This window comes from Schistocerca americana, chromosome 2 (assembly GCF_021461395.2).
Source record: "Schistocerca americana isolate TAMUIC-IGC-003095 chromosome 2, iqSchAmer2.1, whole genome shotgun sequence".
NCBI lineage: Eukaryota > Metazoa > Arthropoda > Insecta > Orthoptera > Acrididae > Schistocerca > Schistocerca americana.
In genome coordinates this window covers 253,934,714-253,950,890 of record NC_060120.1, presented here as the reverse complement: position 1 = coordinate 253,950,890, position 16,177 = coordinate 253,934,714, and the positions used below count along the sequence as shown (strand labels likewise).

At 42.8% G+C, this 16,177-nt stretch overlaps 1 protein-coding gene and 1 pseudogene across 1 annotated transcript in view; one reads left to right on the top strand and one right to left on the bottom strand.

The window, feature by feature from the left end:
• The window catches only part of LOC124593934, a 278,695-nt gene that overhangs the window by 120,147 nt on the left and 142,371 nt on the right, over positions 1 to 16,177 (bottom strand). The window contains exon 3 of the mRNA XM_047132283.1: positions 4,333 to 4,396. Within this exon, the coding sequence (XP_046988239.1) occupies positions 4,333 to 4,396 (64 nt within the window). The remainder of the gene's footprint in view (positions 1 to 4,332; positions 4,397 to 16,177) is intronic.
• Positions 13,566 to 13,683, top strand: LOC124597745 (annotated as a pseudogene).

Here is a 16,177-nt window from a genome sequence, read left to right as displayed (position 1 = left end):
AGAGTACAAGTGTGTTTGAATAAAAAGTGCACCGAACACTCCTAACGACGAGCCTCCGCAGCCGACGAGCCTTGCATGTGCCAATGTTAACACCACGACATCGGCAACCACTACTGAAATGAGCACGTGACCATTGGCAGTGGACGTTGGCGCAGTAGCACAGTGTTGCACGGTCTGATGAATCCCGATACCTTCTTCATCATCTGATGGCAGTGAGCGAATCCAACGTCTACCACAGGAACATCTCCTTGCCACATGTACTGTGGGAAGGAGACAAGCTAGCGGCTGTTCCACTGTGCCTTGGGGAACATTCACATGGGTATCCATGGGGCCAGTGGAGCTCGTGCAAGGCACCGTGACGGCCAAGGAGTATCGTACACTTGTTGCACACCACGTACACCCCTTCATGACGGTCATGTTATCCGACGGCAGTGACATTTTTCCACAATGTAATGCGTCATGTCACAAGGCCAGGAGTGTGATGGAATGTTTCGAGAAACACAGTGGCGAGTTCCAATGGATGTGCTGCCCCCCCCCCCCCCCCCCCATCTCGCCAGATGTGAACTCTACCGAGCACATCTGGGATGTAACTGAACGTCGCGTCAGAGCTCATCGCCACCCTCCCCGGAATTTACGGGAATTAAGTGACTTGTGTACGAAGATGTGGTGCCAGCTGCCTCCAGCGATCTACCAAGGCCTCATTGATTCCAGGCACGACCCGTCGCCGCTGTTATTCGTGCCAAAGGTGGGCATACGGCTATTAGGTAGGCGGTCATAGCGTTCTGGCTGATCAGTGTATTCTGAAGCGCATCTGGATTCTGCACTAAAAATGTACACTTTTAGTTCTGAAACTGTTTCCGGCATAAAAGACAACACAAAGTTCTCATAGAACCCCACAGAAAGGAACCCACGCGTGGCAGGTTCGGAGATACAGGCGGTCAAGAGCGGACCCCAGCGTCGTCTTGCAATCCTCTGCACGCCGGCTGCTGATTCATTAAGCTTGCGTGAAGATTGCAATTCTGAAGTTTCTTTTACATTCTCTGTAATTCGTTATGATGTATGGCTATGATCAGGTAGTTATAGTCGTCATTGACAGCTGTTGACGTTTTCGTTTTGAATTGCCCTGTACACTTACGAGCAACGAAAGGGGAGGAATTTTAGGGTTTAACGTGTCATCGACGGCGTCATTAGAGACAGAGCACAGGCCACGGTGGAGGTGAACGGGGATCAATGAGAGGGACGCATAGAAAAGGACTAGGGATGTGTCCGTTTCAGAGGAACCATCCTCGCATTCGTCTTCAGCGACGCAGAGAAGCCACAGAAGAGCTAAATTTGGACGGCCGGACAAGGATCCGAAAACGCCATTCTCCTGAATGTGAGTCCACTGCGCCACCCCCTTCTGTCAGATACAAGCAGATAAGCTGGAGACAGAGCGCTCTTGTCGACGCAGAGAACGCGATACCGCAGTGTCACCTGTCACTGGGACGACGTCAGAACGCGTGTTGGCCACTCGCGTAACTGCCTAGAACAGCATGAGCAAGATCCACTGCCTTTCAGCGCATCTGGTGGCGGAATGAGCGCAGGTTGCAAAGTATGGGACACCGCAGAGTGTGTTCCAGCACGAAGACAGAGTTAACGACGTTATGACGCTCAATATGGCGCAAATAGGTACAACAGAAAGAGGAGTGGTTTCCAGACTTTTTGAGACAATTACCCGTGAGTGCAATTAGTAATTAGTTAGTACCCGCAGCCGCTACCACCTACATTAGCACCTAACTAAAATTTGGAACGAAAAAGAATTTTGTCTGAAGACTTTTATTTTTGCAATGAAGAAAGATAAATTATATTTAGTTTTCATAGATATTTTATGAAACTAAATGAGTCAGTCAGACAGTTGATTCTGCTTATTTCCAACTATCCTTTTTATTGAACGATGAATCGATTTCAGTGCTACTCGCCAAGGTAGCCGAGCGCGCTAACGCGCTGCTTCCTAGACTCGGGTAGGCGCGCCGGCCCCGGATGGAATCCGCTCGGCGAATTAACGACGAGGTTCGGTGTGCCGGCCAGCCTGGATGTGGTTTTTAGGCGGTTTTCCACATCCCGCTAGGTGAAAACCGGGCTGGTCCGCACGTTCCGCCTCAGTTACACGCGTCACAGACATTTGAAACACATGCGCGCTATTTCAAGATTTACGCTAGATGCAGACAGTTGGGGTACACTGATTCCGTCCTGGGGGGTATGGGGTGGCGGCAGGAAGGACATCTGGCCATCCCTAACACTAACACTGCCAAATCAATCAATAGTGACACGGCTGAACCCGCGTTGTAACCATGCCGACCCTGCGATCGCTGCGGGACTATGGCGTCAGCGAGAGAAAGAAAGAATCGATTTCAGTGCTACTTTCAAATCCTTCTCAGAAAAGAAAGTTAACCATCCATATTAAGGGTAGATGTCACAAAACATGCTCCATCCTTTTTCTAGCGACACTTTGTTGTCCAACACACTGGGCTCCCATTTAAAATCAATCAACTTAAAATGTATGCAACATACTTATTGACTGTAAATCACTTGACAGCTGGACTCTTTACTTCTGAATTGACGGACACAGGAAGACTTCAGGCTGCCAGCGCTTTGCATCTGACCACTGCCTCAAGTAATAACAACATCACTGTGTAGGCCTTACAGAAATATTGAAGCTATTGCATAGTTACTGTTATGTTGTGCTGCCAATTACTTCGCTTATCGTTGCGAAGTGAATAATGAAGTAGTTTCTGGTCCGCTGCAGGAACCACCTACAATTTGCTGAGGCATTTTCGTAAGATATTTAAGCATACATTATGTATATACCTCTTCTTTACTGTCGTAGATGCATGGTTAACCTCCAGCACAAGAGTAAATGCCAGAATTTGAAAATAATCAGAACTGTTTGAAAAAATGTAATTATTAGTAATTTATATAATTTGTATTATTGTCGTACAAAATAGTGATAATGGCAATACTCTTTTAATAATGATTTCGTTTCGTGATCTAAACAATCAAAAACTTGCGTTTTTACCCGTCAAAAATTTTATTTTACCTCTCACTGGATTTCTACGTATTCATCGACATGACAACTCTACAACTCACAATTAAGTGTCTGGCAGAAGGTTCATACATCCTCTTTTAGACTGTTTCTTTACCATTACACTCTCGAATAGCCCGTGGGAAGGAAGAACACTTAAATCTTACCGTGTGAGCATTGGTTTACCTGATTTTATGACAATCGTCATTAGTCCTTAGGCAGGTTGGATTCAACATAATATTTTGTCATTCAGACGAGGAATTTGGTGATTACAATTTCATGAAAAGCCTTTGTTTTAACAATTGTCACTCCAACATGTTTACCATATCTATGACACTTTCTCCTCTATAATACAAAACGAGCTGATCTTCATTGAACTTTTTCAATATCTTCCGTCAATTCTGTCTGGTAAGGATCCCATACTGCACTACAGTACTCAAGAAGAGGACGGACAAGCTTCGTGAAGGCAGGCTTTCTAGTAGATCTGCTGCATCTTCTTCACATTCCTTCAACCTTTCAACCTGCCCCTCTTTTCTTAGTAATGACTTGCCATCTGAGCTCTTGACATTCATGCCGCTGCTATCTTTTTCTCCAGAAGTTTCATTCATCTTCCTATTATAGTGCGCCCATCTTTCCTATAGTCATGTGTATTTCTAGAACTTCCCATTTCTCCTCTAGCCATTACTGTTTCGCGATTTTACACTTTCTGTCATTCTCATTTCTTAGTAGTCCATATTAATTTTTGCCTGTTCTGCTTGCTGCATTTTTATATTTTTTACTTTCGTCGATTATTTTATGCTATTAATATTAAATTATCTCAGCTGGTTGGTATCAAAAATTACATATTTCGGAATATTTATGGGGAAGAAAACAACAATTCCTTTCTTTTCCATTGTAGATCATTGTAGATATCTAAAAAATGATTGAAATATGTTTGGATAGAAGTAAAAATTGAATTCAGTTAAAAAATGTGAGTAATAGTGATGGAACATACAATATGAAAGGCATACCAACGAATAGGTAATTAGGCAGTTGGAGGAGGAACACAGGTGAACCATTATACAGGCAGATGAAGTTTATTGCACGTAAACAGAATGACGAAGGTATTTGCATGTAATGGCAACACAAAGATGAATAGATAGAAATAGAGTCCAGCTTAGAATCTGTAATAAGGCACTGAGTATTCGAGCATGAACAAATAAGAATTCAACATTGCACTATGACTCTGCGTACTAGCAAAACTGCATAACAGACAAGTGAGCATCGCTTACCATTGCTGTTCCTCAGGTAATATTCCACAATACAGTCTTCTGGGTCGAGATCCAAGTGGGGCATCTGCAAGAGGAAATGCTTATCAGTACAATTTGGCAAAAGTTTGAAAAATCAATGTGAGGAATACACGAGTAGTTGTGCTGGGTACTTTTGAAGACAATTTCCAGATATACCTTGCCCCCCCCCCCTTACGATGTCATCAATGTCCAACGTTGCCTGATTTCGCGTCCTCACTCCTATACCTTCGTAGGCCAATCCCCCTATGCAAAAAATGACGGGAAATTAAAAAAATTTGGGAAATTCAAAATAGCCCAATTGGGCTAAGTGTACAATGGTGAAAAAGTCAAAAACCAAGAAGGGCAGTTGTACTATTGATATGAAATTCAAAACATCCAAGAGGTGACCTGGAGATATGAGAAGAATGTCTATAACTTCAGAATCCAAGACGACAACCTGAGAATACAAAGACAGCCTCTAAGATGCCAGAATCCAAGAGAGTGCCCCAAGGTTCCGACATGGAGACATTACAGCAGTCTACAAGACTGCCTTTACATTTAAATCCAAGATAGTGGACCTGACAACATGGGGAAACCCTGCATGGTTCTCATATTTTATGTGTTTCAAGTTTAGAATGTTATCAAATGCGCGCAATGAAGGGAAATTCAAAAACAAATGGCTTTTCTCACTTCTCAGAAAGCACTTGACCTCATATTAAAAGATTTAACAATAGATTCCGTGTCTCGGACGTCATAGATTGGCACGCCATGTTTAGAAACCTAGAACAATTTTCCCTAAGTTTAAAACGGACTGCTATTTAAACACCTACGGTTGGAATAGGAAAGGTATGTTTGTGTCTTTATTTAAAGAAATACTGCACAGCCGCCTCCCACATGCAGTCTCTGCCCCATGTGGTCCTGGGCCATGCATTGCACCCCACACATGCGAAATCCAGCTGCAAACCAGACCTCAGCTGGATGCTGAACGCATGCTGCTGAACTGACAACATAACACGAGGTTCCAATCTCCACAAGTATGACGTTTGTGATGGTGCTGCAGTTACAGCCCACTTGACCATAGTTTGACTTGCGAGAAGCACACTTTTGCTTAGCCCACAGCAAAAAATTGCAGGAAATTCTAAATTGTCCTAAATTTTTAAATGATCAATAAATTACATATATATTCTGCAGCAACATCAAAAAATTGGGAAAGACACACTAGTCCACTTGGAAAAAGACTTGCGTTACAGAACGTTAAGGCTCTTTGACTATAGAATTCACCACAAAAATTAGTGTTTGGGATGGTTCAAATGGCTCTGAGCACTATGGGACTTAGCAGCTGTGGTCATCAGTCCCTTAGAACTTAGAACTACTTAAACCTAACTAACCTAAGGACATCACACACATCCATGCCCGAGGCAGGATTCGAACCTGCAACCGTAGCAGTCGCGCGGTTCCGGACTGCGCGCCTAGAACCGCGAGACCTGTTTGGGATGGGTGTCAGCTATTAAAGCAAGCAGTAATACGCTTTGATCGTAGACAGCCAAGCTGGACCCGACAAAAATGCTTTCATTTTATATGTACCCACCATGAATCAAACACATCTGAAAACCAAACATGCTTATAGAAAGTGACATGACGAATGGTAACGCTCAAAAACATCGAAAATTAAGATGAAACATATTTCACATTACGACAGGAGCGGTGTGTAACCTACCTATGCACAGCATCTATAACAGAGCAAAACCTCATCGAGTAGATGAATACAGAGGATACACAGGAACATGTGCCCACAAGCGGCTATTAGAGATGACGTGAGATAGGGCTGTATACATAGCAAAGATACTCGTGTAAGTCATATGGCCTGGCCTAGCATTATGCCATCTATAGGTGTGTTTTCGCCTGCGCGCCTTACGGCTGTGCTTGCCCTGCACGCACGTAAGTGCTTGCCTCTTTCTCAGCTTGTGCGCTTGAGTATTCCCATTCACACCTAAATTCTTTGCCCGTTTCTGTGCACCACTCTGGCAAAATGAAGGAGCGCACACACTGGCTACTCCACAGTCTTTCTCAAACTATATTACGGAAACTACTCTATGAGAAATTTTGATTCTTCTGTTATTTATAGCCTTAAGTATCGGCTTCAAGATGAACTGTCTATATTTTCGTTAATGCTCATAATTCATGCAATTTTTAAGGATTATGGATGTCACCACACGAAATTCGAATATTTTTAAATGAAAACTAGGAGTCGGCATGAGTCTATGGTACGTTCATTACAGATTATACGTATATTGCTGTGTATCAGATGTAGCTGACATACTGAATTTTTCTTTATACTCAGGAGAAAGTCTATATCTATCTCGAGTTTTGAGAAAAAGTATTTTGTGTATCACACTCTCTTCCGCCGATGCATACAATGATATGGATATAGCGAATTATTCATAACATTCGTCATACTTCGGAAACAACACAAGATACTAAGTGAGTTTTTGCCAAATAGTGGCACACAAAGAGAAGAGTATTTTGAAATGTCGTTAATGCGCGAAACTTGTATATATATCGCATCAGAAGTAATTACAGATGTTTTTAACGGGATATTTTTTTCCTACAGTTCAAATACCTACATAATTTTACATTAAATTATTCTTAATTTTTGTCTTTACAATCGGCTGAACTGACAAACCACAAACAAGGAAAGGAATTATAATCCTCCACAGATTCTATTTGTTTCTCATCAGCCCAATCAGACATGGTGCTAACGCAAACACGTGGAAAAACCTGAATCTCTGAACTATCAGTTACGGTCAAACGAACCAATAAATGGAGAGAACCGCGGACATGCGCACGACTGTTGCACTTTCATCCCCCAATCCTGTGCCTGCGCAGGGTCGTACATGCGTACACATCATATAGGTGGAAAGACTGGCAACTAGCTCTCATTACAGCGAAATGTTAAGTTGTGCCCCTCACAAAATATGAAAGCGAAGTATCCTTTGGTTACAGAACTAAGGTTCAAGTAAAATTATTTAAAAACAGTACAGACCCCAGCCGATGTTAACTTCTGACTGGTTTCAGCCTTTTAATAACTGGCCATCATCAGAGTTTGCACTGTAATAGCGAAAGTAAAGGTACTATATTACATAGTGAAGTCAATGATGTGAAAGTATACTCTAAAACGATGCACCATTACCCATCTGGATGACGGCGATGGCGCCTGACCGACTGTGGACGCCTCAGTCACTGTAACTGATGCTGATAGCTAAGCAGCCACAAGTTATAGAGGGAAAGAGGGGGCACTCCAGAGCCTATGGCATCGCCGTCAGCCAATAGGGAACGACTTACAGAATCTTCATTTTAAATATTTATCTTTCAAATTTAACTAATTAAGAAAAGAGTTAATATTCATTTATGGTTCGTAATTTATGTTGCAGCCAGCCTCATAAAATGCATTAAAATTTAGTGTAATTCGTTAACTGAGGTCCAGAGCGTCGTCTGGACGAAATAATTAGCACTACAAGGTAGCTAATTCTGTAGCTACTGCTATTTATTCGTAATAAAACCAAATGTACGGCGTATTAATAAGAACTTTATACATAAGTAGTAAATGAGTTTTGCCATTTGGGGAGCAAAATAACTGATGATGGTCGAAGTAGAGAAGATATAAAATGTAGACTGGCAATGGCAAGGAAAGCGTTTCTGAAGAAGAGAAATTTGTTAACATCGAGTATAGATTTAAGTATCAGGAAGTCGTTTCTGAAAGTATTTGTATGGAGCGTAGTCATGTATGGAAGTGAAACGTGGACGATAAATAGTTTAGACAAAAAGAGAATAGAAGCTTTTGAAATGTGGCACTACATAAGAATGCTGAAGATTAAATGGGTAGATCACATTACTAATGAGGAGATATTGAATAGAACTTGAGAGAAGAGAAATTTGTAACACAACTTGACTAGAAGAAGGGATCGGTTGGTAGGGCATATGCTGCGGCATCAAGGGATCACCAATTTAGTATTGGAGGGCAGCGTGGAGGGTAAAAATCGTAAAGGGAGACCAAGAGATGAATACACTAAACAGATTCAGAAGGATGTAGGTTGCAGTAGGTACTGGAAGATGAAAAAGCTTGCACAGGATAGAGTAGCATGGAAAACTGCATCAAACCAGTCTCTGGACCGAAGATCACAACAACAACAACATATTAACTTACTTGTATTTTTAGCTCAGGCGAGAACGTGTCTGGAGCATTACGAGCAGGGCCCTCCAAAGCAGATAACAGCATGATTACAGCGAAGAGCCCTTGCCTCAGCTCATGCCGTTGTGACAAAGAGGATTAACGAATCGCAACTAAAATCAGTCAAATTCGACAGATATTTGAAAGTCAAATTGTGTGGGGATATGAACTGGAACAATCACACACGATCAGTTGTGAGTGAAAAAAATTATGTGCCTTAATTTATTGTTTATTGAGACCTGTGCACCCTGCAGTCGAATACAGCTCAAATACAGCCTACCCAGGGATTCCTAACGAGTACAAAGAGGGGCGACACAAGTCATTAAAGGTATGTTAACTGCCGAGACATCGATATTATAGGCACTGAAAAATCTCAGCTGCCTGATGGAAGAGAATGATGCGTTATATACCACGACACCCTGCTTAGAATGGTTCAAGAACTAGTTTCAGGGTGGAATCAATTCATATGCTTACTCTTAGAATCGCTTAGAATCGGCAGAGGCTGTGAAGGACAGAACTAGATTAATAACTTGCGGTATATGTGCATGCAGTGCTCATCCCATGGTCCGATGTAGTTTTGGTCCTTCTTTCGTCCATGTATGATTGTTTGTTGGAATTTGCAACACTTCGTGAAATAAGAAAAACTAAGAAAATAAAAACAGTAACGTTTTCATAATACTTCATTTCAGATGAATACAGTGGTTTACATTTACACTACATGAAAAAACAGCAATACAAATAATTCCAGATGAGGATGAAACGTGTCGTGAAGAGACGCCAAAAGAAAGCGACTGGTCCAAGTGTGTGCTCTAATTCGGCTAAACATTTTTAGGTGACAAAAATGATATTTAGCTTCTCACTGAGATACAAAATGTACGCTACATATCAATGCAATCATTTCATTGCAAGAGTTTTAAGTGACAATCTCCGGTCTAAATGTATGGACTGCAACGTAGCATAAAATTTTGGCTCATTCTCCAAATATCCATGTCATCCGTTGTGCACTGAGACATCAACTACGAGCCTTCTAATCAATTCCTCTTTATTTATTAATGTGGTATAAAACATCTACCACATCACATGACAGTCACTGTTGGAATCGGTCAGGTCATGGAAGTACCTGGGTGTAAAATTGTGTAGGGATGTAAGGAACGATCACATAGGCTCAGATTTAGGCGAAGTAGGTAACCGGTTTATTCGAAGAATGCTATGAGCATGCAATAAGGCTACAAAGGAGCTCATGTGACCCATCCAACAATGCTGTTCAAGTATGTAGGACCCGTACCAAGCAGGACTAACAGGGGACACTGAACGTATATGTAGAAGGGCAGCAACTATGTTCAGAGGTTTGTTTGACCTGTGGGAGAAATTCACAGAAATGGTGAAGAATCTGATTAGATTAGGTTCAGTTTTCATCCCACAGACCTAAATATGAGATGATTCGAGAGTGCGGAACAAGTCAGAAGCTATAACATAAAAAATAAATGCTCAGTACCCTGATCATTTGTCAGATTTCAAAATATTTGAATTCATTACAGTAAATTGGAACTGTTAATATTTACAGAATTAATACACTGTCAGAACGAAACATAGTTACGCACTTTTAATAAATTTGTCATACACAAAATACTTAACATGATTGTTGTGGCCAAGTGGTGTCAAAACTGAAATGTAACAATCATTTTTATTTAAGCCAGTCTAACAGTCTCTATTAAGGTTAGAAGGAGCTGCCCATCAAAAAGTCTTTCAAACTCAGTGTAGACTGTGCTTCAACTGAAACAAAGTTTTTAACGGTTGCCGGCGGTTTATTGAAAATGTGTGTTCCTGAATATTGGACCTCGTTTTGGACCAAAGTAAGTCATTTTAGGTCTTTATATAGATTGTTCGTATTCCTAGTATTGATAGTAAGTAGTGAGGTATTGTTTGGGAATAGAGACATACTACTTTCAATAATTTCATTAAGGAATAAATATAATGAGAAGCAATGGTTAGAGTACAAAGTTCCTTGCAGAGATTTCTACGTGATGTTCGTGAATTTACACCATAAATGAGTCTTATTACATGCTTTGGCAATCTAAACATTTTTCCTCGGTTTGACGAGCTACCGCAGAATATGATCCCTTATAACATAAGAAAATGAAAGTAACCAAGTATTCAAGTTTATTTTATTTATATCTCCTACATCTGACACCATTCTCACTGCAAATGCAGACTATTTTAGGCGCTTGAGCAATTCTGCGGTATGCTCTTCCCAACTGAATTTATTATCGAGTTGTAATCCCAGAAATTTAACACCATCGACCTCTTCGATCCCTCTTCGATCTGCATGTCTTCATATGTTATACATATGCAGGAAGGAAATCTAGTACAGGTTCTAAACTGCATATAGTGACTCTTTTCAAAGTTTAATGACAGTGGATTAGCATTAAACCATTTATTAATGTCAGTTAAAATTTAACTAGCAGCTATTTCTAAATCTACACTTGACTTGCTATTGATTGATTGATTATATCATCTGCAAACAAAACAAACATAGCATCTGGTAATGTAACAGACAAGAGGTCATTAAAGGCCACAAGAAAAAGCAACGGACCCGAGATGGAACCTTGAGGAAGACTGTATGTAGTTAATTCCAAATCAGATGAAAAGTGATTGCTTACTCCACAGGTACTTCGCAACGACATACTCTGTTTCCTTTTAGTTAGGTGAGACTCGAATCATTTTGTGGCACTCCTGGTGACTCCATAATATTCTAATTTAGTTGAAAGAATGCTATGAATCACACAGTCAAAGATTTTTGATCGGTCACAGAAAATGCCAGAAGCCTCTAATTTGTTTTCTAATGAATGAAGTACACTCACACTGAATGTACAAATAGTCTTCTCTGTGCAGAAGCTTTAACGAACACACATGGTGACTTGCAAAATACATTATTTGCAGTCAGATGCTTAAGAGGCGGCTTGAACACAACCTCTTCAAATATTTTAGAAAAAGCCAGCAAAACTGAAATTGGTCTATAGTTTGATGATATCCCTTTATCCCCATTCATGTAAAGAGGCTCAACTTAAGCATATTTTAGCCAGTCTGGAAATGTTCCGCTGATAAGAGTTTGATTACACAAATAACTTAAGACAGAACTCAACTCACATGAGCACTCTTTGATTAAGTTCACTGATATGTTATCATAACCACTAGAATACTTTGATTTTAAGGACGCTAATTCCCTGAGCGATATAAGCCTCATTACCATTTTATTAAAGTTACTTGTAAAGACTGGTTCCAGATATTTCATTGTGCCATTTATTGAACCTTATGACTCCAAGCTGTCAGTAACAGAAACCAATTACTCATCCATTTTTAGAGTTATCTGTTCCTCTTCCATTTGGACCCTCCTGCCCCTGTCTTCACTACATCCCATGAAGCTTTTATTTTATTGCCTGATGTAATTATCTTTTCCTCATAATAAAGCTGCGTAGATTTCTGGATTACTTACTTCAATATTTTACAGTTTTCTTTGTAATGTATTACAATACTAACATCAGAACTGTTACTAGATAATAGATACAATCTCCTTTTTGACCTACACGATATCTTTATTTCTTGTGTAAACCTTGGTTTATTTTTAGATTTCTGTTTGATTTGAGTTACCATTAGGGAAAAACAATTTTCAAAAGATGAAGTAACTTTATTAATTAATGCTTTTGATTTCTATTTGAGTCTGAGGAATTGTTTACATCTATCCAGCTCATATCTTTGAGAAATCTTCTAAAATTCTAAATTTTTTACTGATTTATTACCCTGCTGTACTCAGATTTAAAATATTTTTTATCCTGACAAGTTTCAACATATAACACAAGTTGCTAAATATCGTGATGAGGTAGCTCATTTGTCCTATGAATATATTTGTCCAATGAATACCCGTTTATCATCTGCAGTTCTTCTTGGTGTAGCAATTTTAATGGCCAGTAGTGTATATGGAAGATGTGCAATGACTTCTCGGCGGAACGTTTGCAGCGTACTCCAAACAACATTAGCAACTTGTGGGCGGGCTCACATGTTGCTAAGATTGTTTCAAAAGAGGAAGGAAGTTTAGGGCTTAATGTCCCGTCGACACTGAAATCGTTAGAGACAGAGCACAAAGTCAGAATGTTTAAAGGCTAGGGAAGGAAATCGGCTGCACTCTTTACTCTTTGAAAGGAACCATCCTGGCATTTGGGAGGAACGATTTATGGAAGTCACGGTAAACCTAAATCTGGATGGCTAGAAGCGGGTTTGAACCGTCATCCTCCCGAATACGAGTCCAGTGTGCTGACCACTGCCCCAACTCACTCGGTGGTGGTTTCAAGTACAGAGCAAAAGTTACGCTGGGAAGCCCTTACACACTCTCCGCACAGTGCCGACCTCTCCCCACGTGATTTCCAAATTTTAGGAGCCCTTAATTAAAACACTGGTGGGCGGGAGTTTGCTTCGGACAGAGAGGAGCACACCTGGGTACAATCGGGGTTCCGCAGGCGGGACAAACATTTTCCCAGTCTTCTCTGAGAGTGGGACACATACACAAACAGCTATAGCGATTACTTTTGAAATAATAAAGTTTACCTGCTAATTCTCGATCTGTTTCGTTTTCATTTGAGTGCCCCTTATAGTTTCAGCATACAGGTTGATAGAGAAGGACGTGGAGTACGAATTTTTATCAATCCAAACACGCATATTGCCGCTGTTGGGAACAGCAGCTCGGTTGAAAGAGGCCTCACCTGTGAACAACACAAGCTGCAGGAACGTCGATTCTGCAGTACTAGGTTGGTTAACCCATTGACAGGTCTCAAATCTGGGTCCATAATCCTTTGGCTCCAGGGTTGCGTAAGTTGTTACTGATACTGGTCCACCAGCACCATCGAACTGTATTACTCAAAGCCTAAAAGTATCAGCCTGTCCCATTTATAGGTTGGATGTCTAACGTCTTCCAGGGACAACACACATTTCATTTTCAGTATTCCATATAAGTATTGCCAACGGCCTTGCCGCAGTGGTAAGACCGGTTCCCGTCAGATCACCGAAGTTAAGCGCTGTCGGTCTGGGCTAGCACTCGGATGGGTGACCATCCGGTCTGCCGAGCGCTGTTGGCAAGCGGGGTGCACTCAGCACTTGTGAGGCAAACTGGGGAGTACTTGATTGAGAAGTAACGGCTCCAGTCTCGGAAACTGACATACGGCCAGGAGAGCGGTGTGCTGACCACATGCCCTTCCGCATCCACATCCAGTGACGCCTGTGGGCTGAGGATGACACAGCGGCCGGTCGGTACCGTTGGGCCTCCATGGCCTGTTCGGGAGGAGGTTTTTATATAAGTATAACGTACACAAGGTATGAAAGGCCAGTGCATTGGTGGAGCTGTCAGTTGTACTCAGGTGAGTCATGCGAATAGGTTTCCGAGGTGATTATGGACGCACGGTGGGAATTAACAGTCTTCGAATGCGGAATGGTAGTTGGAGCTAGACGCAAAGAACATTCTCTTTCGCAAAATCGTTAGGGAATTCAATATTACGAGGTCCACTGCGTCAAGAGTGCGCCGGGGATACCAAATTTCAGGCATTACCTCTCACCACCGACAATGGAGTGTCCGATGGCCTTCACTTAACAACCGAGAACGGCAGCGTTTGCGTAGAGCTGCCAGTGATAATAGACAAGCAACAATGAGTTAAATAACCGTAGAAATCAATGTGGGACGTTAAGACGAACGTATCTGATAGGACAGCGCAGCGAAATTTGGCTATAATTATTACGTACGCGCCACGCGACACAGCGTTGCTGACGAAATAGTTAAGATCGCATCTCAGAGAGTTACTCTGTCCACTGCGTATTTAACCAACAAGATGTCGGGTTATTTCACTGTAAGGAGTTGTTTGTCTATAACGTCAGCCCTAACACGCTGTAAAATTCCTGTAGGGGAAGGAGAGCTCCGAAGCAAATTCCGGAATTGGCATTTCCATTAGACGCGAATGCTGTGCAAGCGGAAATGAGCTGAAAATGCTTTCAGCCCACCTCATTCCACAAGTTGCGAGTTTCAGCTCCTGTGGAATTAGTCAGCAAGGCGGAGAGGGTGTCACGAGTAGTGGAGAGAACCTCATCGGCAACTAAAACGCGTCCAAGGCGTCGCTACCGACAGTGGGAGGGCCCATCGTAGGTCCAGTGACGAGACACGGCCCCCCCCCCCCCCGGCCCGCTTCAAGCTGTGGACAGCCTCCCCCCCCCCCCCCGCAAGTCAATTAGGTACCACTTGGGTTGTACGGAACACTAGCCTCGCTAGAGGATGTCACCATACTGTCGAGACCTGCTCAAACATCAAAGAAGCATAAACCTACCTCACTACGTTTAGGAACACGGAATATACGTACTATCACGCAAGACTTGGAACAAGGTTTTCTGGAAGCGCCATTGCTCCAAACATATCTTATTTTAACTAAGGGGAAAGATCTCCACCTTTTTCTCCACACTCGATCCTTGCGCAGTGCTGACGTGATACTTGTAACGGCGACCGGAACGGTTGCTGGGTAGTAGTGACGGTAACGCGGCGGGACCCGCGGAGCGGCCCGCGAACAACAACACAACGGAAGAGGACGGACACTGCCAACAGAGGACGTTACGACACAACAAGAACAGACAACAGAGTAATGAACCAAACAAGACAACCACGTCCACTGGAACAGAAACATGAAAATCAATACGCCGTCCGAGGCGATATGTCCTGAGACGCACGCGATGTTAGACTCCTGGCTGAGTTTTTTTTTTTTCTTTATTGTTATTTGAAACCTGTACAACAGGCAGGCTGTCAGCAGCATTCTACGCCGCTCTTCAGCCAGAGGATACACAAAGAGAAGAAACACTGAGAACACACAAGTTACAGAACAGTGGGCAATAAAACAGTAGACACATAAAGACAAACACGGAGCCGTTCACACTCGACGATAAGCCACACTGCAAACTGTTGATACGACGCACAAACACTGAAGAAGACGATGGCACTGGTGAACGATGGAGTGTGTCGGTGAAACACTGAACACTAAACATGACGGCACATACGAAACACTGATGGCAGTGATCTCTGGCGCGCGAATGTCCACTTAGCGTGTGCGAGTCCGTGGACCTGCCAAGAGGGGAACAGGGGTGAGGTGGGGGAGAGGGGAGAAAAAGGATGCCAATGGCTGAGGAGACTGGGGCAGGAGGAGAGGGACAGGGGAGGGGAGGCCCAGGGGAGGAGGGGGGAGAAAGGGAGGAGGGAGGGAAAAGGGAGAGAAGGGAGGGAGGGTGCCCAGAGGAGCAAGCACAGGAGGAGGGCGGGAGGATCAAAGTTGGTAGGAGGGGTAGATGGAGGGGAGGAGGGCATCATCAGGGAGGGGGAGCTGGCGGAAGCCACCTTGGGAAAGGGTAAGGAGGGTGGAGAGATGGAGACCGGGTGGGACGAGGGAATACAGGCGCGGCAGCGGGCGGGGGTGGGAGAGGATCGGGGAGACGAGCGGGTGAGGAGGATCGAGTTTGCGGGAGGTGTACAGGATCCGTATCCTTTCAAGGAAGAGGAGGAGGTGGGGGAAGGGGATGAGATCGTACAGGATTCGCGTGGGGGAG